This window comes from Ranitomeya imitator, chromosome 2, assembly GCF_032444005.1.
Source record: "Ranitomeya imitator isolate aRanImi1 chromosome 2, aRanImi1.pri, whole genome shotgun sequence".
Classification (NCBI taxonomy): Eukaryota; Metazoa; Chordata; class Amphibia; order Anura; family Dendrobatidae; genus Ranitomeya; species Ranitomeya imitator.
This window is the reverse complement of record NC_091283.1, coordinates 770,711,607-770,738,865: the sequence shown is the minus strand read 5'-3', so window position 1 is coordinate 770,738,865 and position 27,259 is coordinate 770,711,607. Positions and strand designations below refer to the sequence as shown.

Sequence of the window (27,259 nt, the reverse complement as noted above, 5' to 3'; positions counted from 1 at the left end):
CTTAGGTTTGTGGGCCGAGCTGACGTTTATATTGATACCATTTTGGTGCAGATAAGATCTTTTGATCGCCTGTTATTGCATTTTAATGTGATGTTGCAGAGACCAAAAAACGTAATTCTGGTATTTTGACTTTTTTTGCTTTTATTTTGAATGGGGCGAATGGGTGGTGATTTTAACTTTTATATTTTTTTAAATATTTTTATAAACATTTTTTTACTTTTCTCTTGAATCAATAGTCTCCATGGGAGACTAGAAGCTGCGATAATCCGATCGCCTCTGCTACATACAGGCGATGATCAGATCGCCTGTGTGTAGCAGAAAAGCTCACTTGCTATGAGGGCCGAACGCTGGGCGGCGCTCATGGCAATCCGGCAATGACAACCACAGGGGTATGTTGCAGACCCCAGGTTGCCATGCCAACACATCGGCAACCCGTCGTTATGTGACACGGGCGCCGATGGGCGGGAATAGTGACGCATTTCAGGCGCAATCACATTAAATGCCGCTGTCAGAGATTGACAGCAGCATTTAACAGGTTAACAGCCGAGGGTGGATCGCAATTAATAAAATATAGACTCTCACATAATGAAAAATAGACTCTCACATAGAGTGTATGGACTGGCCATTTTAAATTATGCTCACAATCAAGTTTCCCAAATAATCAGAAAAAATTTACTTGACAATGGTACAAAAAATATTGAAGAAAAAAGGTTATCAACACTAAACAAAACAATATTATAACATTCTCCACAGAATTTAGTCCACAATATCAAGACATCATAAAAATAATAAAAAAAAAAAAACAAAATTAACCAAAATCCTGAAAAAAACAGACATCAGATACACAGCGACAAGAGCACCGACTCTCGGATCTCTACTATCCCCGAGATTATTTAAACATAATATCCAAACCCCCTACCAGTACATAGTTTTCTTTAAAAGGATTTTTGAATTGTAGCAGCATTAAATGTATTTCATGCGCACACGTCCATAAATCTAATACCTTTTCCGCCTTCTCCACTGGACAATCTTTTCCTGTAAAACATTTAATGAATTGCAGCACTGCGGGAGTTATATACCTTACAGATTGCATACAATGCCGCATCCAGTACACTGGACGCAATATAGGGCCATTGAAAAAACGCATCAGGAAACATATGTCCAAAGCAATTAACACATTAACATCTCCGCAGTGTCACGTCATCCCTCACAACGCCATAAGGGAGATTTATCGGATCGCAAGTTCAAAGGTATAGAAAAAAGTATTTAAACCTGCCAGGGAAGGTAATTGTAGGAGAATCATCATAAACCGGGAATCCTTCTGGATCTTTAAATTAAATACCAGGTCTCCAGATGGTTAAAACATTACACAGGGCATTATTCTACAATATTAAAGTGTGAACACTATTTTTTTTGCAATAAAAGACAATCCATTCGATTTTGTCTTTTTATGGCCCCATCCCATCCACCTTGATTTTTGTTTCTTTTAACAATTTCGGGTGATTTATCATTCTCATTGGTTTGAGACAGACATTTGTTTTTATGCTTTGTATATAATTAAGGCTCGGGCACCAGGATGCTATACAGTGAGTAAGGCTAGCAACGGCTAAAACGCGTAGGTCTATTATCCAAGCTGCTGGGCGTTGTGAACGCTCTGTTGCTTTTAAAATGAATTAACAAACCTGGATTGTACTTACTTGGATCACACCATCTCGCTGGAATCCTCTCTCTACAGAATGAATGGAGCAGAGGTGCACATGCTCCACCATGCACTGGTTCAGTGGAACAACCCCTTTAATAATGACAGATGATAAATGTAAATATATCTAATGGAATTGCGCTAGTTCTCCTATAATGTAATACTCACATGTTCTGCATTGCATCCAGTCACCTTCACACCTGGGCACAGAGCCAGGGCAGCCCTTTCTGCATTAATAGCGCGGAATTGGACATAACCAGCAGTGAACTCTTCTGTAGAGGGGTGCAGAAGCAAATATTATGGCGCACATCATCACTGTGCATTATATTTCTGTACAAATATACAGGATCTTACTTGCGCCATTTGGTGAGTAATATAATGCTGTCTTCTCCGCACTTCCAAAGTCATACACAACGGGGATAGCAGGTCCATTGTTTGCAAGGCAGCCTCCAGCATTGTACACCACTGGATATTTCTAAGAGAGGAGCCAAAAGATTATTATGTGTATATGTTGCTGAAAAGAAAACTGTCAGTAGGATAAACCCTCCTAAGCTGTATGTAAGGGCACGTAGGTCATAGGAAGCTGAATAAAATGACACCTTCATATCTGCGATCTAATGTCTTATTCTAGAGAAATCCATGTTTTTCTTATATGCAAATGAGCTGGTAAGATCTAAGAACCGGACACTGATCTGCAGGAGAATCTGCCTCCAGGAAATAAAGGGAGGAGTTACCAGTGTGAGGCAAGTAACTAACACAGAACAGGAGAACTCAACTTTGTCTCTTTACAAACCCCTTTTTGCAGCTCTCTGAGCTCTGCTGTACTGTGACAATATTGCCACCCTGTCTGCCTGTGAGATTGAAGCTGACGCTGAGAGGAACCTGCAGATGTGTCAGGTATAATCGCACACAGCTCTGCAGTGAGATCAGGAGAGTAGAGAGCGGCCATCACACATCACATCACAATCCCTGGAGCAGATTCTCCTGCAGATCAGTGTCGTCCCACAGTCCTGAGCTGCTCATTTACATATAAGAAAAACGTGGATTTCTTTTGAATAAGACATGAGATCACAGATATCAAGGTGTCATTTCATTCAGCTTCCTAAAACCTACATATCCATATAGACGGCTCAGGAGGGTTGATCCTACTGTCAGTTTCCCTTTAAAAGAATCTAGTTTACAGCAATCATCCAGCATTGTGACCAATGTTCTTAAAGGGTTAATCCCAAAATGACAAATTCTCCTAAACACAGGATGGGGATAACTTGCTGATCGCTAGAGGTTCCGACTGCTTGGACTGCCACGATTCAGAGAATGGGGCTCTGAAGCTCCAAAATGTTGCTCTGCACATGGCCTTCTCCGGCAGTCCTATGGATAACGAATGAAGCACGGGCCGAGCATGGCATCTCCTCTCCATTCAAGATGGGACTGCAGATCCCTGTCCTCTTTATTGTGGGGATCCCAGCAGTCGGACCTCTAGCAATCAGCAAGTTATCCCTTGTCCTAGAAATGGGGATAATGTGTTGTTTTGGGGAAAAAAAACCTTTAAGGATGGCCACCAGGCATGTTGCTTTTCCGTGTTGCTACGCTTTTGTACATATAGGTGTAAAGTAATACAAGGCTGGGTCAGACAGTAGAGAATCCCAGGACACGAGAAGTATCTCCTGCTCTGCCATAGCTTTTCTGCTGGTAGAAAGATGCTTTTCTTACTAATGGGCGGCGATATAATAAATCTTTCACTTTTCTACTGATCTCTAGTGAGCCATTAGATCAATTGTGCAATAGGAAATATGAAGCTTTCAAGACTAACGTCGGAACCTCAAAGGCATCTCAGATGCTCATTACTGTTTACACAGCCCTCTAAATGGGAAATGGCGACTAATTTCTTAACAAGGCCATCATTTTATTTTTTTTTATAAAAATCCTTTTTCTTATTATAAACATACAACCGCTATAAGAGAAGTCACATTTTATGGAGTACTTACTTTGTACAGCCCGAAGAGGTTACCACCCTCTTGACTAAAGAAGCCATTGTCTGTGCGATATCTCAGGAGAGAGGCATTCCTCCACTGGGACAAGGGTGTATTATTGGGAACGTGCCACAAGCTCAGATCTTCAGCGGCGATATCATAATAACCAGGGTTCTAGAACGGCAAATAGGACTTTGTTACATGTACGTTGGATTATATTGGATCAAAGGAGGTTAAATACCAATTTATTCCATCATGATCAATAGAAAACCCTGAAGGATAAAAAGTATTTTCTACCACTGAGCATATTTGAAAAGAAAAGAAAATCCTAAAGAATTCAATAAATGCAAGTTTTCTTTGGTATAGTCAATAAAAAAAAAATAAAACAAAATCAAGAGCTATTATGTTTATGAATGTTCAGAAGGTACAACTTAAAGGGTTATTGTCATCTTCTTAAACAAGTTAAATTGCAAGAGCGCTTGTGCAACCCCACATTCAGGACGCTGAGTAAACGGTAAAGAAAACAAGAATGCAACGATCTGGAAATCTCTTAGAGACGCTTTTTATTTACAACAGAACATAGAAGACAAATCAGACGTAGAAAGTTAGATTTTTTCCATTTTTATTGAAGAAAATAAACTGATTTAGAAATTGATGGCAGCAACACATCTCAAAAAGGGTCAGGTCTACCATTGTGGGGCATCTGTACTTCTTTTTCGAATGGTCTGTAAACACCTGGAATGTGAGGAGACCAATTGCTGGAGTTTAGGGGGAGGAATGTTGACCCATTCTTGCCTGGTGTAGGATTCTGGCTGCTCCACAGTTCCGGATCTTCTTTGCTGGATTTTTCATTTTATAATTCGCCAAATGTTTTATATTGGTGGAATGTTGACTGCAGGAACCCAGTTCACTATTCAAACTCATCTTCTGTAATGTCATGCTATTCTAATGGATGCAATATAGGGTTAAGTATTATCTTGCTGTATTTATGCTGAGTGGCATAACTAGAGTCAGATGGGCCCCAGTGCAAGTTGCATGTTGGACAGATGTATGAGCTCTTATAGCATTCAAAATCCTATAAGGACATACCTGTTGCACCTCCTTCCCCATTATGTAGTAATGCCCCCCATCCTAGGCTCCTTCCCGGTATATATGTCCCTCATCCTGGGCCCATCCCAGGTGGCAGTCGCAACCTCTTCGATAGCGATCATTATGCCCCCATGATCAGAAGTTATCTGGATGAGAGCATATGTTGTTCTAACATCTCTGTATAATACACAGAATTGAGAGTCCTCAGTGGTTGATACCTTTTAATGGCTAAATGAAAAGATGGTAACAAATTGCAAGCTTTCAGTTAGCCATTAAGGCTGTGTGCACACGTTGCGGTTTTTTCGCGTTTTTTCCCGATAAAAACGCTATAAAACCGCAAAAAAAAAACGCATACAATAAGCATCCCATCATTTAGAATGAATTCCGCATGTTTTGTGCACATGATGCGTTTTTTTTCCGCGAAAAAAACGCATCGCGGCAAAAAACGCAGCATGTTCATTAATTTTCCGTTTTTTTTGCGTTTTTCCCACTCCAAAATGCATTGGGAAGTGTCCGGAAAAAAACGCGGCAAAAACGCGTCAAAACCGCATGCGGTTTTCTTGCGGATTTCTTGCAGAAAATGTCCGGAATTCTCAGGAATTTTCTGCGAGAAATCCTGAACGTGTGCACATAGCCTAAAAGGTATCAACCACTGAGGACTCTCAATTCTAAATATTTGTCTATCTACTGGCTAACACGGTACAAAGATATATATATACAGTATATATATATACAGTATATATATATATATATATATATTGTAGCATGGCTAAAGGGTGTGTAGTCGATGGGAGGTATGTGCCACATAAGTGCCTTGTTGCTGTAATGTAGCCCGGAATATTGCGTTGTTTTATATAACCATATGTTTGTGTTTCAGGACCTGTGGTGATGTCAGACCACATGGCTAATCATGTGATAGATTACTGGGTGTGGTTAGTCCTATATAAGACTGGCTAATCCTTTACACAGCAGATATGTGTGGAGGTGAAACCCTCCTGAGTGTGTTCGGCTTCAGGACTGAGCCGGATGAACTGGACACTTGTTTTCCTTTGCCTGAACCAAAGGCTATTTTGCTTTCTGTTGTTTTGCCACATGGTTTATGAAGCAATAAACCCAGTGAACTTTAAAGGAACACGTCTCCTGAGTGTCAGCCGTCGCAGCTGAGTGAGTGAAATCGCTACAATTGGTGGAGACCTGCGAGCAGCGTTCCCAGCGGAGACGTGAGTTTATTTTTGAATGTCCTGGGTCAAGGCTGTTGCAAGCCAGCAAGCATTGCCGGAGAAAATGGAGGACCTGCTGAAACACTTGGTCCAGCAGGAGCAAAGGCAGCAAGAGACCAACAGGCTGTTGATGCAGCAGATACAACAGAGCCAGCAGCAGATACAACAGAGCCAGCAGGAGCAACGGCAGCAGATGCAGCAAAGCCAGCAGGAGCAACGGCAGCAGTTACAACAGAGCCAGCAGGAGCATCAGCAGCAGATGCAGCTTCTGGCAACCGCCATCCAGGGCAAGGCGAGCGCCCCAACCCCAGGTTTGGCTGATGACACCCACGTCCGGAAGACGGTAAGACGTGCATTGCAGAAAATGACTCCCGGGGATGATGTTGAGGCCTTCCTGACGGTGTTTGAGAGGGTCGCTGAGAGGGAAAAACTTCCGCCAGAGCAGTGGGCAGAGGTACTTGCGCCATACCTGACGGGAGAACCCCAGAAGGCGTACTATGATTTGACCTTGCAGGATGCCAAAGAGTATCACAAATTGAAAGCCGAGATTCTCGCACGTCTGGGGGTGACACTGACTGTCAGGGCACAGCGAGTTCACTCCTGGGGCTATCACCGGGACAAACCACCTCGTTCCCAAATGTTTGATCTGTTGCACCTGGTCCAGAAATGGCTGCAGCCAGAGACCTCTGCGCCTGCACAGATGGTAGAACGGGTGATGATGGATCGGTTTGTCCATTCCCTCCCGAGGCCTATACAGTCTTGGGTTGCCCAGGGTGATCCCCAGAATGCCGACGAGCTGATCGGACTGGTTGAGAGATACCAAGGGTTGGAAGGCTCCTTCGGGAGGCAGCCCATGCCGTACTGGGGGTCCCAGAGGGCAGCTGAGTCCCAAAAAGGGGTGGTGCGTCCAAGGTCACAAAGGGCGGGGGAGGTGGTGCCCAAGGTCCCCACGGGTGATGTTATTTGTTGGAGGTGCCACAAGCCAGGACATATAGCTGCCCGTTGTTCCCAAGCCACTGAGCAGATGGACTGCAGCATGGGACGCCGTTGTTCATACTATGCGTATCCAGTCTGTAGTGTGAACTCTCCATCCAACGAGGGACCTCAAGCGTGTCCCGTAAAGGTGAACGGTCGAGCAGTAACGGCACTGTTAGACTCGGGGAGCCTAGTGACCCTGGTGAGGGCCACTTTTCCTCTTCATCTGCTCCCAGGAAAGAAGGTCGGAGTGCGGTGCATACATGGTGATGCAAAGGACTACCCTATGGCCAGGGTGGACATTGAAACGGCATGTGGCACTGAATCCCACATAGTCGGCGTAGTTCAGGACTTGTTGCACCCTATAATTATTGGCCGGGATTTCTGTTTGTTTTGGGATTTGTGGGGAAAGGCTTCTGAGCTCCCTGGCAGGGAACCAGTGAACCCTGGAACGGTATCGCCACACCCAGAGGCAGACAGCTTTCCTTTTTGTGTTCTGGTTGGGGATGAGGAGGAAGTATCCCCTACATCTGACATTCTGGAGTTAGAGGTTACCGGTGAAAATTTTGGGACTGCCCAACATAGGGACCCCACTCTGAGGGAAGCCTTTAATAATGTCACAGTTATTGACGGGGTGGTACAGGAGCCGGGGGCAGACAAAAGATTTCCCCATTTTCTGTTGAGGGGGGAATTGTTGTACCGGGTCACGAAAATAAGGGAGGAGTTGGTAGAGCAGTTGATAGTGCCGGGTCCGTATAGACGGAAAGTGTTGGACATGGCCCATTCACACATCTTGGGTGGACACCTAGGGGTGGAAAAAACGCAGGAACGGGTTGTGCAGAGGTTCTATTGGCCTGGGTGTCACCGGGAAATAGTGAACTATTGCAGGTCCTGCCCTACATGTCAGCTAACTGCTCCTACTCCTCATTTCCGGAACCCCCTTGTGCCACTGCCCATTATTGAGGTACCGTTCGAGAGAATTGCCATGGACTTGGTCGGTCCCTTAGTTAAATCAGCTCGGGGCCATCAGTATATATTAGTCATCCTGGACTATGCCACACGCTATCCTGAGGCAATTCCCTTGAGGAATTCTTCCTCAAAGAGCATAGCCCGCGAGTTGGTCCATGTCTTTTCCCGGACAGGTCTGCCAAAGGAGATCCTGACTGACCAGGGTACACCTTTCATGAGCAAGGTGATGAGGGAGTTATGCAAAGCCCTGAAGATCTCCCAGTTGAGGACCTCGGTGTACCATCCCCAGTCAGATGGTCTTGTTGAGAGGTTTAACAAGACTCTAAAGAGCATGCTGAGAAAAGCTATAGAGAAAGACGGTAGAGACTGGGATTGTCTCTTACCCTATCTGATGTTTTCCATTCGTGAAGTTCCACAGGCCTCCACAGGGTTCTCACCGTTTGAGCTTCTATATGGCCGACATCCACGAGGACTCCTGGATATAGCCAAGGAAACCTGGGAAGCCGAAGTCACGCCCCACAGAAGCGTCATTGAGCATGTGGCCCTGATGCAGCAGAGGATTGCAAAGGTGATGCCTATCGTGAAAGAACACCTTCTCCAAGCACAAGAAGCTCAAGCCAGGGTCTACAACCGGTCTGCAAGAGTGAGGCAGTTCAATTCGGGAGACCGAGTTCTGGTGTTAGTTCCAACGGTGGAAAGCAAGTTCTTGGCCAAATGGCAAGGGCCATATGAGGTTGTCGAGAAACTTGGTGAGGTAAATTATAAAATTCACCAACCAGGAAGACGGAAACCATTCCAAGTTTACCATGTCAACCTCATCAAGCCATGGCAAGATAGAGAGCCGACAGTTACTCCGTCATTGTTAAGCAACCCAGAAGGTGAGGTTGGAGCGGTTACTATAGCAGAGACGCTATCGAAAACCCAGAAACAGCAGTGCCGGGAGTTACTCCAGAAAAACAGGGACCTGTTTTCAGAATTGCCAGGATACACGAAGGTCATAGAGCACGAGGTCCTAACAGAGCCCCATGTGCGGGTGAATGTGAAACCTTATCGTATTCCTGAGGCTCGTCGAGAAGTTATCTCCAAGGAAGTGGAGCGTATGTTGAGGCTTGGAGTCATTGAGGAATCCAAGAGCGGTTGGTCAAGCCCAATTGTCCTGGTCCCAAAACCTGATGGAGAGTGGAGGTTTTGCAACGACTATCGGAAGTTGAATGAGGTCTCCAAGTTCGACGCTTATCCCATGCCCCGTATTGATGAGCTCATCGAAAGGCTTGGGCACGCCAGATATATATCCACCTTGGATCTGACAAAGGGGTATTGGCAGATCCCCATGGCGCAGGAAGCCAAGGAGAAGACAGCCTTTTCGACACCTGATGGATGCTTCCAGTATGCCCGGATGCCGTTTGGCCTACAGGGAGCTCCGGCGACCTTCCAGAGGGCTATGGATAGAGTTCTTGCACCCCATAAGGCCTACGCTGCTGCGTACCTAGATGATATCGTCATCTTTAGCCCGGACTGGGAGAGTCATCTGGAGAAAGTCCAAGCGGTGTTGGATGCTATAAGAGAGGCCGGATTTACTATAAACCCAAAGAAGTGTGCCTTGGGTAAAGAAGAAGCTAAGTACCTTGGATACATAGTGGGTCACGGAGAAATAAAACCCCAAATCAGTAAAGTGGAGGCAATTCAAACGTGGCCAAAACCAGTTTCCAAGAAGCAAGTTAAAGCCTTCCTGGGAATCGTGGGATATTACAGGAGGTTCATCCCAAACTTCGCCACGATGGCTGCGCCTCTGACTGACCTGCTAAAAGGGACAAAACCAGTAATGGTTAAGTGGTCCGAAGAAACAGAGTCAGCCTTCCAAGAAATGAAAAACGCTTTGTGTAAGCAACCCGTTCTGATGGCCCCAAACTTCAAGAAAGAGTTTATTCTTCAGACAGATGCCTCAGATGTTGGGGTGGGAGCAGTCCTTTCCCAAGAACTACATGGGGAGGAGCATCCTGTTCTCTATCTGAGTAGGAAGCTGTCCTCATCTGAAAAGAACTACTCAGTCGTTGAGAAGGAGTGCTTGGCCATAAAATGGGCAGTGGACACATTACGGTACTATCTGCTGGGACGTAAATTTAGACTGATATCCGACCATGCCCCACTTAGGTGGATGAGGGAAACGAAGGGTAGAAATGCTAGGGTCACCCGTTGGTTCTTATCCCTGCAGGACTTCAGTTTCCATGTGGAACATCGGGCCGGAAAGCTGCACGGTAATGCGGATGCCCTATCAAGAATCCCTTGTTTAGTGGGAGAAAGTGCCAAGCCCCACGGCTTTAGGCAGAGGGGGGAGGTATGTAGCATGGCTAAAGGGTGTGTAGTCGATGGGAGGTATGTGCCACATAAGTGCCTTGTTGCTGTAATGTAGCCCGGAATATTGCGTTGTTTTATATAACCATATGTTTGTGTTTCAGGACCTGTGGTGATGTCAGACCACATGGCTAATCATGTGATAGATTACTGGGTGTGGTTAGTCCTATATAAGACTGGCTAATCCTTTACACAGCAGATATGTGTGGAGGTGAAACCCTCCTGAGTGTGTTCGGCTTCAGGACTGAGCCGGATGAACTGGACACTTGTTTTCCTTTGCCTGAACCAAAGGCTATTTTGCTTTCTGTTGTTTTGCCACATGGTTTATGAAGCAATAAACCCAGTGAACTTTAAAGGAACACGTCTCCTGAGTGTCAGCCGTCGCAGCTGAGTGAGTGAAATCGCTACAATATATATATATATCCTGTATAATACGCATTGATTGTGACTTTCAGGATGTGCAAAGCTGCCCTTGAAATAGACACTAATGAAGCAGGGCCCAAAGATCACAAGTATTCAATATGGACCATTAGCCTTTAAGACACTTTGAATATCCTACCATATACAGTATGCAATATGAAAAGAGACAGAGATTCTGGAGGAGTCAATGTGAACAAGGGATTGTGATCCTTTGATTATATTATTTACTGATAATGGGATCTTCCAAATCTTTGTAATTTTACATAAAGGAACATTTGCTGAAATTGTTCACAATTTTTAGACGCAGTTATTCACTGATAGGTCAACCTCTGACAATCTTTGCTTCCGAGAGACTCTGCCTCTCCAGTAGGCTCATTTTATACAGAATAATGTGACTTAGTTGAAAATTGACACTCCAGCTGTTTTTTCATTAGTTTCACCTACTTTTCCAGTCTTTTGTTAACCCTTTCCCAACCTTTTTGAGATGTGTTATTGCCATCAATTTCGAAATTACTTACAGTATATGTCTAGAAGAGATTTCCAATTTATTGCGTTGTTTTCTCTACATTTTATGCAGTGTCTCAACTTTTTTTTTAAACTGAGGTTGTAAAAATAAGTAAATCTTGCAATATACCTCTTAGGCTGCCGTCACACTAGCAGTATTTGGTCAGTATTTTACATCAGTATCTGTAAGCCAAAACCAGGAGTGGAACAATCAGAGGAAAAGTATAATAGAAACATATGCTCCACTTCTGCATTTATCACCCACTCCTGGTTTGGGCTTACAAATACTGATGTAAAATACTGACCAAATACTGCTAGTGTGACGGCAGCCTTACTGAAATTTCTTTCTGTTCTCAAAAACAGAGGGATTTTTAATTCTAAAGTTTCCTTCTCATTGCTTAGGTTATCGGCCACTTCTGCGGTCTATCAGTGGTGGCCCGTTTCCTAGGCAAGAGGAGTGTACTGTACTTGCAAACTCTGTGCTCTAGAGCAGTTTTTTTCAACCTTTTTTGAGCCGCGGCACACTTTTTATACTTAAAAAATCCTGAGGCACACCACCAACCAAAATGGCACAAAATGGTGCGTCCAGGTTTGAGATGAAAGTCTGCAGTCATTCTATGTGACTGCAGGCTTCTGAATTCTCACAGCGCAAGCACTGCACACTTTCAGGATTCTCCCTTGCCGGTGGCCAGAGTGGACGGTCATGACAGCACAAGTATGTGATTTGGATACTTCTGGTCACATTCTAACTAGACGTGTCCGGCCTCAGTCAATTCATTTTCATTGAATGAGGCCACACATGTCTAGTCAATACGTGACCGCATGTATGTAAATCACCAACATCAGAGAATTATGATAGCAGTGTGCACTGTGAGAATTCAGAAGTCTGCAGTCACATAGTATGACTGCAGACTCATCACAACCTTGGACATCCCCTTTAATGTTCCTAACAAATAAAAATGAGAATTAGTATCACAAAAAAAAACACATTTACATCCAGGTACCTGATAGATGACGTTGTTTGTGGAGTCGCCTCTTTCTTTTCATCTTCACCTTGTCCAGATGCCATGATGACTCTTCTCTTCCACCGGCAGAGCTCGTTTCTGCAGACTTCCATCTTCTCCTGTCTTCTGCAGCACATCCCGACACAACACCCTTAAAGATAGCAGTGTTATTATAATGCTCCGGAATAACAATATCTGCCCTAGGCTGAGCCCCTGAGTAAATAATTGCCCCTCACTTTATTCCCAGCACATAATATGACCCTCACTGTCCCTCTTATGGTACATGCCATCCACACTACCCTCTCTCTCTTTTCCATACTTCACACTGCCTTCTCATACGGTGTCCCTCATAGAGAGCCCAGTCTCTCTACTGTGCCCCTTCATTACACTCCTCCTACTTGGCATACTGTCTCTTCCTGGCTGTTACCCTCACACTACTCAGTATCTATTCTGTGTCCACTCACACTTTCATCCCCCCATACTGTCTGCACACATTTCTAATAGCCTCCTCCTGTACATCCCCCCCCCTGCTAACATACCCCTTTGCTCTCTCCATATTTCCTCCTCACACATTCCCCCCTCACACATTCCCCCGACTCCCCATACTGTCCTCACACATCCCATCACCGTTGCTCCCAGTACTGTCAGCACACATTTTTCCCCTCGCTACTGTGTCCACCCCCATCTCCCCACTCACCCCCACAGAATATATCCACTGCCCTTCCGATAGAATAAATCCATCCCCTTCCACAGAATAAATGCACCCTGCCCCACACATGCTAAATAAATTCCAGCCCCCCCCCACGTACACACTGAATAAATCCCCCCCCCATACACTGAATAAATCCCCCCCACTCACTGAATAAATCCCCCCCACTCACTGAATAAATCCCCCCCACACACTGAATAAATCCCCCCACACACTGAATAAATCCCCCCCACACTGAATAAATCCCCCCCCCACACTGAATAAATCCCCCCACACTGAATAAATACCCCCCCACACTGAATAAATACCCCCACACACTTAATAAATCCCCCCACATACTCCCCATAAACCCACCCCACGCTGAATAAATCCCCCCACACTTAATAAATCCCCCCACACACTTAATAAATCCCCCCACGTACTCCCCATAAACCCACCCCACGCTGAATAAATCCCCCCCACACACTGAATAAATCCCCCCACACACTTAATAAATCCCCCCACATACTCCCCATAAACCCACCCCACGCTGAATAAATCCCCCCACACTTAATAAATCCCCCCACACACTTAATAAATCCCCCCACATACTCCCCATAAACCCACCCCACGCTGAATCTTCGGTGTCTTCAGCTCCACAGCACAGGAGCACTTACCACCAAGTGTCTTCTGTCCCCTGCGCGCCGGATAGTGACGCCAGCAGCGTGATCACATGACTTGATCACGCTGCTGGCGTCGCTCTGGCCCAGCGGTCAGAGCCTCAATTGTACTCGCAGCTGGTAGATGTCTGCGAGTACAATTGATCTCCGGGAGCCGGCGCGCTGCAGCTTCTCTGTGCCGGCTGTCAGCTTGACAGTCGGCACAGAGAACAGCTGACTCCCGTTCCCCCGCGGCACACCCGACCATGTGTCGCGGCACACTGGTTGAAAAACACTGCTCTAGAGCTTGAAAGTGCTGTTTTGAAGATGACCAGATCACTGTACCCAGCCAGCCTCAATCCCCCCTGTGCTCCTCTGAGGCTAGAAAGGCAAAGCTTCCTCTGCTTGCATCATGGAAGACTGCACAGTTTGGAGCAGCTGTGTGACATAACCACTGGTCCAGGCTGTCAATCTTTAGGAGCGCACCGCCCGTCAGCAAACAAGAAATTGAGAGGCAGAAAGCACTGCACTTCTTAAAATACAAAATGAGAAAACACCGTTAAAAGCTAGAAAATGTGATACACATGCTAGAGTTGAACAATTTGCAAAATCTTGGTCCAGTAACCACATTTGTTGAAAATGGCAGTCAGACCACAGCACTGTGAACCTCCTACTGCCTGTGGGACCCCGGTCCCTTCGTCTGATAAGCAGGCGGCTGCTCTGCAGCTTCATGAAGTTGTGGCGGTCTATAAGGCAGAAGAGGGGCCAGGAAGGTCTCAGGTAGCAGGAGGTTCACAGTGCTCAGGTCTTGCAGCAATGGAATGTTAAAGTAACCACTGGATCAAGTGTAGGAGTGGTGGTGATGATGATGTTCTACTCTCTGACGCCCTAAGTGGTTAAATGTATTTTATATTAATGTATGCTATCTGAAAGTAAAAGCCTCTGGGGCTGCAGTTTAGCCTAGACAGAGTTAACAGTGATGATCGACCCAGATTATGGAGGGGGGAAATTAAAGTTACTGCCAAGTTCAGGAAGTGCCAAGGGCAGTTAGAGAACGTGTGGTAAAGTAACAGCAGTGGTCATAGGCAAAAGGTTGCTAGGGACAATGTGACCCTGATACTCTGGGCAGTGGATTGCCATAGAACCCTCTGTCGACCTGGGAACCTCGAGATGGACATTGGGGCCTTTGGGTGCAGTAATCCTGCGAAGGTGCAGGGAAAGATGAACTCAAACTCTCAGAGACGGGAAGTGATGGAGTCCGGGTGCACTGCTTGTAGTGGAGAAGAATTCCTAGTGCTAGAGGAGTTAGCAAGAGAGATGATCTACCCAAACCAAAAACTAGGGCTGAAGTTATGTCCGGTACCTATGGGAAAGACTGTAACCCGATAAGCCCTAACGAATTCAGTGTCCCTTGGGTTATTTGCTGCAAAGGTTCTGGAAGATTAAAGCCTGGAGCCAGTGGAGGCCTATTGGCCACAAGTAAGTGTGATGCCCCCCACACACAGCAGCACACTGGGGCATGGTTTTGTAGGGTGCCAGAGTCAGCGGAAGCAGTACTTCGTCCACGACTACATTGCTCCGGCACCTTACACAGGGTCCTGCTCAATCTCTTTGCTCTAATACATGCCTAAAAATACAGTATGTTCGAGCAATACAGATTTTTTTAGTTATTCGTTTCTATGAAAAAATGTTTTAAAGACAAATATTCAAGAAAAAATATAAATATAATGTATTCAGGTAATGTAAAGGTATTAGTGGTTTTTAAAGCATCACAAGGGTAGAACATTGAAAAATAAAGATATCTGCCAAATGACCTTATAATCATCGCTGGTGGCTCCATCAGGTAGACCAAATGTGGCGTAGTTATCCCAGTTACCATCTCCTTTAGGATTATTGAGGTTGTCTCCATTCTGACTGGACCAGCGATCTCCTACTGTACATTTGCCATTCATATTGTTTTCATGGATACTGGCGACCAGTGTCCAACCTCCAGCACTAGTTGTCATGTCACAGTAGGTCTGGTACATCACTCCATCTTCTGTGGTCAGCATGTATACTCCATCTACAATCACACCAGATGGTATTGAGCCTCTCTTTGTATCACCGCGTGCACAATCGTATTCTGTACATCTCATGTTTTATTGAGCTTCACTTTTTTGGGGATCTGATCAATTTGAATGTGATAACAGGAAGACAGTAAAGCCACTAAAACGACCCATTATAAACACCAAATGCTTATTGTGTATTGTCTTTTTGGCAGCTATTATTGTCATCATAGTCATAATTTGTTATACTTTGTGCCTTAAAGATGTTTCAAAATGAACAAATGTCTTGCATTTATACTTTACAATTACATAATTATCACCCTTTGCATTGTTTTCGTATTTCTTCACTTCCTTGCAGCTCCTGTACCCATAGCGCTCTCCACCAGCGGGATACCCAGGTTTAGATTTAGAGTCACTATTGGGGTTTTCATCCCAGCAAGACAACATGTTCAGAATGCTTTGCTTCATCTCAGAAATAGAAGAATCCACTAAGAATGGAAATAAAGTTAGAGTAGTTTATTAGTAGAGGTTCTCCTTTACACAACATTGAGCACATAAGTCGGGCAAACATTTTTCTACTCTACTTTAATTAATTAATGATTTACAGTTGTTTTTCTCCAATTGACAATTATCACTTATCACCCTTTCCTCCTCCAGATTAATAAAAATGGGGCATTTAATTAAAGAAATGGTTGAGCATGTTTATGGAGTTAATGAAAACTACAGAGTGGTTGTTCTCTGTAAGTAATAACTGGTACCCTCTCTATTAATTAGTGGGGTTCCCAGTGATGAGACGCCCATTGGTCAGACATTTATTACCTATCTTGTGGATAGGAAATATATTTCAGATATTAATAACCTTTTATCTGACTTTTCTCACAACTGGTAGGTCCAAAGCAGTTTCTTTTGTCCCCCCAAATCCTTGCTGGGCAGGAACAATGGCGAGATCTACCCTATACCTACAGTGGGGAAAAAAGTATTTAGTCGGCCACCAATTATGCAAGTTCTCCCACTTAAATAGATGAGAGGCCTGTAATTCACATCATAGGCAGAGCACAACTATGAGAGTCAAAATGAGAAAACAAATCCAGGAAATCACCTTGTCTGATTTGGCAAGATTTATTTAGCAAATTATGGTGGAAAATTAGTATTTGGTCATTAACTTAAGTTCATTTCAATATTTTGCTATAAATCCTTTGTTGGCAATGGCAGTAGTCAAACATTTTCTGTAAGTCTTCACAAGGTTGGCACACACTGTTGTTGGTATGTTGGCCTATTCCTCCATGCTGATCTCCTCTAGAGCAGTGATGTTTTGGGCCTGTCGCTGGGCAACATGGACTTTCAGCTCCCTCCAAAGGTTTTCTATGGGGTTGAGATCTGGAGACTGGCTAGGCCACTCCATGACCTTCATATGCTTCTTACGAAGCCACTCTTTCATTGCCCTGGCGGTGTGCTTGGGATCAATATCATACTGAAAGACCTATCAACGTTTCAATGCCCTTGCTGATGGAAGGAGATTTGCACTCAAAATCTAACGACACATGGCCCCATTCATTCTTTCATGTACACGGATCAGTCGTCCTGGTCCCTTTGCAGGGAAACAGCCTAAAAGCAAGATGTTGTGACCTCCATGCTTCACAGTAGGTATGGTGTTCTTTGGATGCAACTCAGCATTCTGTCTCCTCCAAACAGGACTAGTTTTGTTTCTACCAAACAGTTCTACTTTGGTTTCATCAGACCATATGACATTCTCCAAATGCTCTCTAGCAAACTTCAGAAGGGCCAGGACATGTACTGGCTTAAGTAGGGGGACACGTCTGGCACTGCAGGATCTGAGTCCCTGGTGGCGTAGGGTGTTACTGATGGTAAACAAAATCCTATATAGAAAAGAAATACCAAAAATGTCTAATAAATGTAAAATTAATGAATATAAATCAAACATATAAACCCCAAAAAATATTCATCAAGCATATAAGAGTTAAAATATTTGATTAACATATAAAATAAAAAATGACATAACAATACATAATATAAAATATTAAGTGGCAGCGAAACGTGCGTTGGAGTGATGTGTGTGGTGGGCAGCGGTGCGTCATACCAGTTGGTATTTGTGGCTGGTTAATTTATTATTTGTTTCCCCGTTTATATAATTATACCTTAATCAGGAGTATATTCATGCACTGGCACTTTTTTTTATGGTATCTCTCTAATATTCCTTTGGTTATAAATATATGCATTTTTTATATACACATGTGTATATGTATACCTTTTCTATATATGTGCACTTTTTATGAAATGATTTTAGGTAATATTGCATTTTATTTAATTATTTAGCAACATTGTTCACATTTAGTTTAATTATATAATTACACTTTATTCCGGAGAATATTTATACATTGGCACCTTTTTAATGGCATCTCACTATATTCTTTTGGTTATAAATATATGAATTTTTTTATATACACATGTGAATATATATACCTCTTCTGTATATGTGCACTTTTGCCTTTTATGAATTGATTTTGGGTAATACTGCACTTTATTTAATTATTTAGTAACGTTATTCACATTTAATTCATTAATATATATTTTGTAATACCAGTCATCATTCATAATTAATATGAGAATTTCTAATATCTAACATTTAATATATATACTGTATATTTTCTGTATTTCATTATACAAACATTTTTTTAGCAATTGGTTTGACGTACCCTGCCCTCCGCATACAGGTCCTTTCATTTTTATTTTTTATTTTTTAATTTTATTTTTTAATAATTTTTTTCATTAGTATTTGTTAATTATTTCAAAAACATTTCTTAATTCTTAATATTTTATATTATGTATTGTTGTGTCATTTTTATTTTATATGTTAATAAAATATTTTAACTCCTATGCTTGATGAATATTTTGGGGGGTTTATATGTTACTGATGGTAGCCTCTGTTACAGTGGTCCCAGCTCTATGCAGGTCATTCACTAGGTCCCCCCGTGTGGTTCTGGGATTTGTACTCATTTTGACCCCACGGGGTGAGATCTTGCGTGGAGCCTCAGATCGAGGGAGATTATCAGTGGTCTTGTATGTCTTCTATTTTCTTATTATTGCTTCCACAGTTGATTTCATCACTCCAAGCTGCTTGCCTATTGCAGATTCAGTCTTCCCAGCCTGGTGCAGGGCTACAATTTTGTTTCTGGTGTTCTTTGACAGCTCTTTGGTCTTCACCATAGTGGACTTTGGAGTGTGTCTGTTTGAGGTTGTGGACAGGTGTCTTTTATACTGATAACAAGTTCAAACAGGTGCTATTACTACAGGTAATGAGTGGAGGACAGAGGAGCCTCTTAAAGAAGAAGTTACAGGTCTGTGAGAACCAGAAATCTTACATGTTTCTAGGTGACCAAATACTTATTTTCCACCATATTTAGCAAAAATAAATCTTACCAAATCAGACAAGGTGATTTTCTGGATTTGTTTTCTCATTGTGACTCTCATAGTTGTGGTCTACCTATGATATCAATTACAGACCTCTGGGAGAACATGCACAATTGATGGCTGAAGGAAACGTTTCCAAAGCCCACCCAAACAAACCTGGTGTGTATGCAGAGCATCATTTGATTAGTTTCCCTATGGCTTTTATCTCACTCTTAAAGTATCCAGAAATCTTCCACTACCTGGTGAGTGCTCTGCTACACACACAAGGAAGCTTTGTAGCATGCAACAATAAGTTATGTTATGGCGAATACCATATTTTTCTTAGACAACATGTGAGTAAATACAAAGAAAAGTTTACCATTATCAAAAGAAAATACATTTGAAGCTTGAACTGTCATTTCCAAGCATTGGGAAATATTTGGAGAATAAGAAAGCCAAACCAACATCGCCCATAGTCTTCCATATATTCTGTCTATAAACAATTATTTTAACACTTTTGTGACAGTTTTATAAAGAGATGACCTAAAGTCATTTCATCTGTCACTGCTAGTAATAAGAAATCTAACCCAAAAGTACTTACGACATTTGTGGGTGAATACACCTGAAAGTGCCACAGACAGGACTGCCAGTTTGTGTAGCCACATTTTTCACTGGAGAAAAAAATATATAATTATTAATAATAATAACAAAAGTATATTAACAATAGCAACACAGGTAATGCAGTAACAATGTGATGATGCCCTTATGTGGTCTCAGAGACAGTACAATGAGACACAGTGGCTCTCTGATTACGACTGACATTTCTTACATTGTTATTAAACTAACTCAACTACACTTTCTAGTTAAAGGGGTTCTCCAGGACTTTTTTCTTTCCCTATGGGGTTAAGAACTTACTGGCAGGTAGTTGCTAACTACCTGCCTTTTCTGCCCTTTGACAATCTGTTCTGGTTCTGTTGGCAGTTTTCCACCTTTAACCTTATGGCAACAGAGCAGCTCTTTTTCTTCTTTTCTGCTCCGTCGATGGGACATCACTTCCGAGTCCAATGTAATGCTGATTGACAGCTGGCAATCTGCAGTTACAGGTCCTTCTCAAAAAATTAGCATATAGTGTTAAATTTCATTATTTACCATAATGTAATGATTACAATTAAACTTTCATATATTATAGATTCATTATCCACCAACTGAAATTTGTCACGTCTTTTATTGTTTTAATACTGATGATTTTGGCATACAACTCCTGATAACCCAAAAAACCTGTCTCAATAAATTAGCATATTTCACCCATCCAATCAAATAAAAGTGTTTTTTAATAACAAACAAAAAAACCAACAAATAATAATGTTCAGTTATGCACTCAATACTTGGTCGGGAATCCTTTGGCAGAAATGACTGCTTCAATGCGGCGTGGCATGGAGGCAATCAGCCTGTGACACTGCTGAGATGTTATGGAGGCCCAGGATGCTTCAATAGCGGCCTTAAGCTCATCCAGAGTGTTGGGTCTTGCGTCTCTCAACTTTCTCTTCACAATATCCCACAGATTCTCTATGGGGTTCAGGTCAGGAGAGTTGGCAGGCCAATTGAGCACAGTAATACCATGGTCAGTAAACCATTTACCAGTGGTTTTGGCACTGTGAGCAGGTGCCAGGTCGTGCTGAAAAATGAAATCTTCATCTCCATAAAGCATTTCAGCCGATGGAAGCATGAAGTGCTCCAAAATCTCCTGATAGCTAGCTGCATTGACCCTGCCCTTGATGAAACACAGTGGACCAACACCAGCAGCTGACATGGCACCCCACACCATCACTGACTGTGGGTACTTGACACTGGACTTCAGGCATTTTGGCATTTCCTTCTCCCCAGTCTTCCTCCAGACTCTGGCACCTTGATTTCCGAATGACATGCAAAATTTGCTTTCATCAGAAAAAAGTACTTGGGACCACTTAGCAACAGTCCAGTGCTGCTTCTCTGTAGCCCATTTCGGCACCTGTAGCCCATTTCCTGCACACGCCTGTGCACGGTGGCTCTGGATGTTTCCACACCAGACTCAGTCCACTGCTTCCTCAGGTTCCCCAAGGTCTGGAATCGGTACTTCTCCACAATCTTCCTCAGGGTCCGGTCTCCTCTTCTCGTTGTACAGCGTTTTCTGCCACATTGTTTCCTTCCAACAGACTTACCATTGAGGTGTCTTGATACAGCACTCTGGGAACAGCCTATTTGTTGAGAAATTTCTTTCTGGGTCTTACCCTCTTGCTTGAGGGTGTCAATGATGGCCTTCTTGACATCTGTCAGGTCGCTAGTCTTACCCATGATGGGGGTTTTGAGTAATGAACCAGGCAGGGAGTTTATAAAAGCCTCAGGTATCTTTTGCATGTGTTTAGAGTTAATTAGTTGATTCAGAAGATTAGGGTAATAGGTCGTTTAGAGAACCTTTTCTTGATATGCTAATTTATTGAGACAGGTTTTTTGGGTTATCAGGAGTTGTATGCCAAAATCATCAGTATTAAAACAATAAAAGACCTGACAAATTTCAGTTGGTGGATAATGAATCTATAATATATGAAAGTTTAATTGTAATCATTACATTATGGTAAATAATGAAATTTAACACTATATGCTAATTTTTTGAGAAGGACCTGTAGGTTAAGGGGAGCAGGCTGTCAATCGGTATGATATTGGCAAAGATGCCATCTTGGCAGAGCAGAGCAGAAGAGAAAAAGCTGCTCTGTCACTGTGACATCACTAGAAGAGGAAGAATCGCTGGCAAGAGCTGTCCGACTGAACTGAGCCGGGAACAGATCACTGCAAGGCAGAATAGGCAAGTAGTTAGCAACTGCCTGCCAGTAAGTTCTTGGCCCTCTAGAAAAAAAACAAAGTGTTGGATAACTCCTTTAAGTAACATGACACGCTTGGGTAGTTTTAGAGTGCGCATAATGGGGAAACAAGAAGAATACGTCCGCATTCACACTGGCCAACTGCAGATGTTGTATGAAAGACAATATAGGTGGAGCACCCCCGTGGGCTGTGGGGTACTCAGTACCGGGTCCTTCGGTTCTCAAGGGGGATGTCACGGTGGCTGACCTGGTCCGTTGCCCTCGGTAGGTCCGTTAATAAAAGGGAAAGGTCTTTAAAGGGGAAATGTTCGTGATGCCACCTGTGGTATTTGCTCAGGATGACCGACGCTGCTTAGGGGTCCGCTGGGGTGATGTTATGGCAGATAGATGGTATACCTTCCCACAGGTGAAGTGTGTCCCCAGGGCTTCCCGGTGTGTAGATGGTGGATGGTGTGAGGCGCAGTAAAGAACGAGGACACAAGGTTGCAGTTTCTTTACCTTTTTACTGTAGACTTTAGCATCCACAGTCCAGAGCACCAGATCACAGGGCAGACAGAGTCCGGCCGGTCTGAAGGCAAATCCAGAGTCCCCTTATCTAGGTGGAAATCAGTAGCCTTCCTCTAGCGCCGTGGTGTTGTAGTACCTCCCTGCTGTGCGTCTCGGTGAGGTCCTCTCAACTGTTGTAGGTGTTCTAGATGTTATGTCTCTCTCTGTCCCCCAGATGAATAGGACAAACCCGTATGACGGGTGGCGTGAGTCTTTTTACAGGGACTCTATCACGCCCCAGCCTCTCGTGGGTGCCACCTTTCCTCTTGGGTATAGGGCGGGCAGGTAACGTGGAATTAGCTGTCCTGCCGGTCTCTGGAGCAAGGCATAGAGAACTGTTGCTCCCTCGGTGTTCCGGCTACCGGGATCCTGCGCCTCAGAAGGAGGCAGCATGTGCAGGGCAGAACTCCTTCTGGTTTCCTCTCCTTTTGCTATGACTTCTTCGCACTCTCTACAATACAGTTCTCTGTTCGTGTCTATTTCTGGAAGCTGCTGCACGTGGGGCAGGCACAGCTCCATGGCCTTCTGTCTAGGCCCCTGACAGGATCATACCCCTGTCAGGAACCAACTCCCTGAGCAGAGCTCAGGCAGCAGCTAACTGGGTGAAGCCCAGCCAGCATCTGACTAACTTCCTTTCCAGACCACCAGTTTTACCTAATTGTGAAGAGTGCCCTAATAAATAGGAGCATAGCTCCCCCTGGTGGACTGGAGTGTGAAGTGTGTTGTGTGTTGGTGTTACCTGGTAAAGAGATCTCCTTTATTGCCTCCAAATGTAACATCACTCCCCCTAGAGGAGAATGACATTACTGCAACGACCAGGATCCTGGGGCGCTGCATAGGCTGTTAAATTGCAAGTAATCGGTGTAGACAGGCTGACCGCAATTTCATGTGAAAGGAACGACCGCTCATATGATTGTTCTGTTTGCCTTGGTCCTTGGCATTACAGGATGAGTGTCCGCAAGCTTAAAAGTCAATTAACCCGACCATTTTGCTCATTTGTCCAGTAATTGGCAGCTTGTCTAGACAGGTCAATGATCAGGAGAAAAATATGTAAACTACAATCTTATAAGTCTATAAAAGGGAGTCTGTGAGCCTAAGGCTACTTTCACTCTTGCGTCGGTACGGGGCCGTCACAATGCGTCGGCGCGACGTACCGATGTACGTTGTGAAAATTCGCCACAACGCGGGCAGCGGATGCAGTTTTTCAATGCATCCGCTGCCCATTCTAAGTCCCGGGGAGGAGGGGGCGGAGTTCTGGCTGTGCATGTGCGGTAGGAAATGGCAGATGCGACGTACGAAAAAAACGTTTCATTGAAAGTTTTTCCGTGACGACGGTCCGCCAAAACACGACGCATCCAGTGCACAACGGACGCGACATGTGGCCATACGTCGCGATCCGTCGGCAATACAAGTCTATGGGAAAAAAACGCATCCTACGGGCACATTTGCAGGATGCGTTTTTTTTCCCAAAACGACACATTGCGACGGATCTCACACGACGCAAGTGTGAAAGAGGCCTAAGCTGACAGTATAACCGAAGCTTCTAGCCTCAGCACATTACTCGCTCCACTGGTTCTACATGTGCTCGCTCCAAACAAATCATGACTGTCGTGGTTAATGATTAAAATCTTGGGAAAGGCTGCTGTCCATCGCTGGTGGAGTGGTGGGTTACATTACATGTGCTTTCCATAGGTTTTTGCATTATATTATAGTTACTGCGCCATCTAGTGTTTTATTACTGTAATGCATGTACATTAATATGTTCCAATCTGCATCACCCTCCCTCCTCTCGTGTTGTTCTATGGTACTTATATCTTACTGTGTCATTACTAATAAACTATTTATTTAGTCATTTATTGGCGCTCATTTCTATGTAGGACACCCATCCTCGGCCGGTGACCGCCATCCTAAGCCTGCAGTCAGACGGCCGTATAACATGGACGATCGCATGGCAGTGCACGGACCGGCCGGCGGCTCTGCTGACCAGAGCAGGAGGGCTGCGTAGAAATACTGGAAGCTGCCGTGTTCAGGTCAGCAGAGCCGCCGGCCGGTCTTGGGATGTGGTCAGTGTTACACGGCTGCCTGACTGCGCCTAGATGTTAGATTCTAGAACAAATCCCACACAGGCAAAAAACCAATGCTGGAATAGACGCTTCATAGATTAGTCTTTGCCACAACGTGGAAGGAGAGAAGTAAATACTTTTCTGCCATTTTGAGGCCATTTATTTGAATGCAATTACACAGGCGGCTGCAGGAGGTTCACAACAAGACCCCACAACCGGCTCCTCACGGGCCACAATCACCGGCACTGTCTCCAGTCACAGCCGAGACCCAACACCGAGCCACGTGGTCATACAGGGAGGCGCAGTCACACAACAAGGCCAAAAGTAACGTAACCCGCTAACGAATCCCAGCCGCTCACATACAGTCCGTGATACCGGCCCAAGAATCCACCCAGGGACAGTTATAGTTGTCCAGCACAGGAAACCCCGCCTGTATTCTGTTACCGAGCTGTGATTGGTCAGAGCGGTGACTGCCGGATCACGTGGACACTGCTACGTTCTGTGTGGGGAGAGCGGACACGTGCGGGAGCAGCGGCAGATGACGTAGGTGATCGTGCAGCGATCGGGCTCGTGCGGTTCTCGGTTGTCTCCGGTAACCAGGTGTTAACCATTTCCGCTCCCACGCGGATTGTTATGCAGCTTTCCCAGGCTTCTGCATGGACGACTGCCGTAGTGGTTGCCATAGAGCTCGTCATCTGATTCATTTTGGTTGTTTTTTTAACAGAATTCTTGCCAAAATATGGCGTGATCAGTCTTCCCAAACATTCTGCGACTTTTGGCCGGACCTGGCGCAGCGGAGCTCTCCTGGCACATACATTCACCTTTCTGCCTGCACCAGTGACATAATGTCGGCAGCGCTGCAGCCAATCACTGAGCTCAGGGACTTCTGAACAGAGCACAAGATGGTGAGCTCAGTGATTGTAGCAGCGCTGCTGACGTGATGTCACCGCTGCAGCCTGAGAACATGGAGCAGAGACCGCACTGGACCTGGGGAGGGCAGGAGCTGAGACCGTGCTGGACCTGGGGAGGGCAGGAGCAGAGACCGCGCTGGACCTGGGGAGGGCAGGTGCAGAGAACTCATTATTTCTAAGGCAGAGGGAGCAGTTTGGGAAAAATGTAATGGCAAAACCCTATAAAACACGGCTCCAATTGTGGCTGTGAGATACTGATGTGTGCGGAAGGACCAGGTCACTGATTAAGGGGGTCCGCCCATCACAGGAACCCATAGTGCAGTGGTGGAGAGCCCAAACTGCAACCCAAACCCACTTATCACAAAGTGCCAACACGGCAATATAACCTGAATACTCCGGGTTTAGTTTAAGAAAAAACAGCTCATGCAGAGAGCAGGCGGGGGCAGCAGAGAGCAGCCATGGACAAGAGCAGGCGGGGCAGCAGAGAGCAGCCATGGACAAGAGCAGGCGGGGCAGCAGAGAGCAGCCACAGATGAGACCAAGGGGGCAGCAGAGAGCAGCCACAGACAAGAGCAGCAGAGAGCAGCCACAGACAAGAGCAGCAGAGAGCAGCCACAGACAGGAGCAGGCGGGGGCAGCAGAGAGCAGCCACAGACGAGAGCAGGCAGCAGAGAGCAGCCACAGACAAGAGCAGGCGGGGGCAGCAGAGAGCAGCCACAGATGAGACCAAGGGGGCAGCAGAGAGCAGCCACAGACAAGAGCAGGCTGGGGCAGCAGAGAGCAGCCACAGACAGGAGCAGGCGGGGGCAGCAGAGAGCAGCCACAGATGAGACCAAGGGGGCAGCAGAGAGCAGCCACAGACAAGAGCAGGCTGGGGCAGCAGAGAGCAGCCACAGACAGGAGCAGGCGGGGGCAGCAGAGAGCAGCCACAGACGAGAGCAGGCGGCAGCAGAGAGCAGCCACAGACAAGAGCAGGCGGGGGCAGCAGAGAGCAGCCACAGACGAGAGCAGGCGGCAGCAGAGAGCAGCCACAGACAAGAGCAGGCGGGGGCAGCAGAGAGCAGCCACAGACGAGAGCAGGCGGGGGCAGCAGAGAGCAGCCACAGACGAGCAGGCAGGGGCAGCAGAGAGCAGCCACAGACGAGAGCAGGCGGCAGCAGAGAGCAGCCACAGACAAGAGCAGGCGGGGGCAGCAGAGAGCAGCCACAGACAGGAGCAGGCGGGGGCAGCAGAGAGCAGGCACAGACAGGAGCAGGCGGGGGCAGCAGAGAGCAGGCACAGACAGGAGCAGGCGGGGGTAGCGGGGGGCAGCAGAGAGCAGCCACAGGCGGGGGGCAGCGGAGAGCAGCCACAGACAGGAGCAGGCGGGGGCAGCAGAGAGCAGCCACAGACAGGAGCAGGCGGGGGTAGCGGGGGGCAGCAGAGAGCAGCCACAGACAGGAGCAGGCGGGGGCAGCAGAGAGCAGCCATGGACAAGAGCAGGCGAAGGCAGCAGAGAGCAGCCACAGACAAGAGCAGGCCAGGGCAGCAGAGAGCAGCCACAGACAGGAGCAGGCGGGGGGCAGCAGAGAGCAGCCACAGACAAGAGCAGGCGGGGGCAGCAGAGAGCAGCCACAGGCGGGGGGCAGCAGAGAGCAGCCACAGACAGGAGCATGCGGGGGCAGCAGAGAGCAGCCACAGACAGGAGCAGGCGGGGGGCAGCAGAGAGCAGCCACAGACAGGAGCAGGCGGGGGCAGCAGAGAGCAGCCACAGGCGGGGGGCAGCAGAGAGCAGCCACAGACAGGAGCAGGCGGGGGTAGCGGGGGGCAGCAGAGAGCAGCCACAGACAAGAGCAGGCGGGGGCAGCAGAGAGCAGCCACAGACAGGAGCATGCGGGGGCAG

At 45.7% G+C, this 27,259-nt stretch overlaps 2 protein-coding genes across 5 annotated transcripts in view; one reads left to right on the top strand and one right to left on the bottom strand.

The window, feature by feature from the left end:
• Window positions 1-27,259, bottom strand: part of LOC138665724 (intelectin-1-like) — an 81,915-nt gene that overhangs the window by 6,314 nt on the left and 48,342 nt on the right. Inside the window, exons 1-7 of one of the 2 annotated variants that reach the window (XM_069753472.1) lie at window positions 24,644-24,771; window positions 19,604-19,673; window positions 15,915-16,082; window positions 15,364-15,611; window positions 3,685-3,843; window positions 2,054-2,174; window positions 1,868-1,971 (exon numbers count right to left, since the gene is read on the bottom strand). In XM_069753472.1, coding sequence (XP_069609573.1) covers window positions 1,868-1,971; window positions 2,054-2,174; window positions 3,685-3,843; window positions 15,364-15,611; window positions 15,915-16,082; window positions 19,604-19,667 — 864 coding nt within the window. In that variant the 5' untranslated portion in view covers window positions 19,668-19,673; window positions 24,644-24,771. Of the gene's footprint in view, window positions 1-1,867; window positions 1,972-2,053; window positions 2,175-3,684; window positions 3,844-15,363; window positions 15,612-15,914; window positions 16,083-19,603; window positions 19,674-24,643; window positions 24,772-27,259 lie in introns of those variants that run through there. The other variant, XM_069753471.1, reaches the window with a different exon arrangement.
• The window catches only part of RPP30 (ribonuclease P/MRP subunit p30), a 61,545-nt gene continuing 59,212 nt past the window's right edge, over window positions 24,927-27,259 (top strand). Inside the window, exon 1 of one of the 3 annotated variants that reach the window (XM_069753477.1) lies at window positions 24,927-25,058. Coding sequence is in view for 1 of the 3 variants with exons in the window: in XM_069753475.1 (XP_069609576.1) it covers window positions 25,005-25,009 (5 nt within the window). In the remaining 2 variants the exon portion in view is untranslated. Of the gene's footprint in view, window positions 25,067-27,259 lie in introns of all 3 variants that reach the window. The other 2 variants (XM_069753475.1, XM_069753476.1) reach the window with 2 other exon arrangements.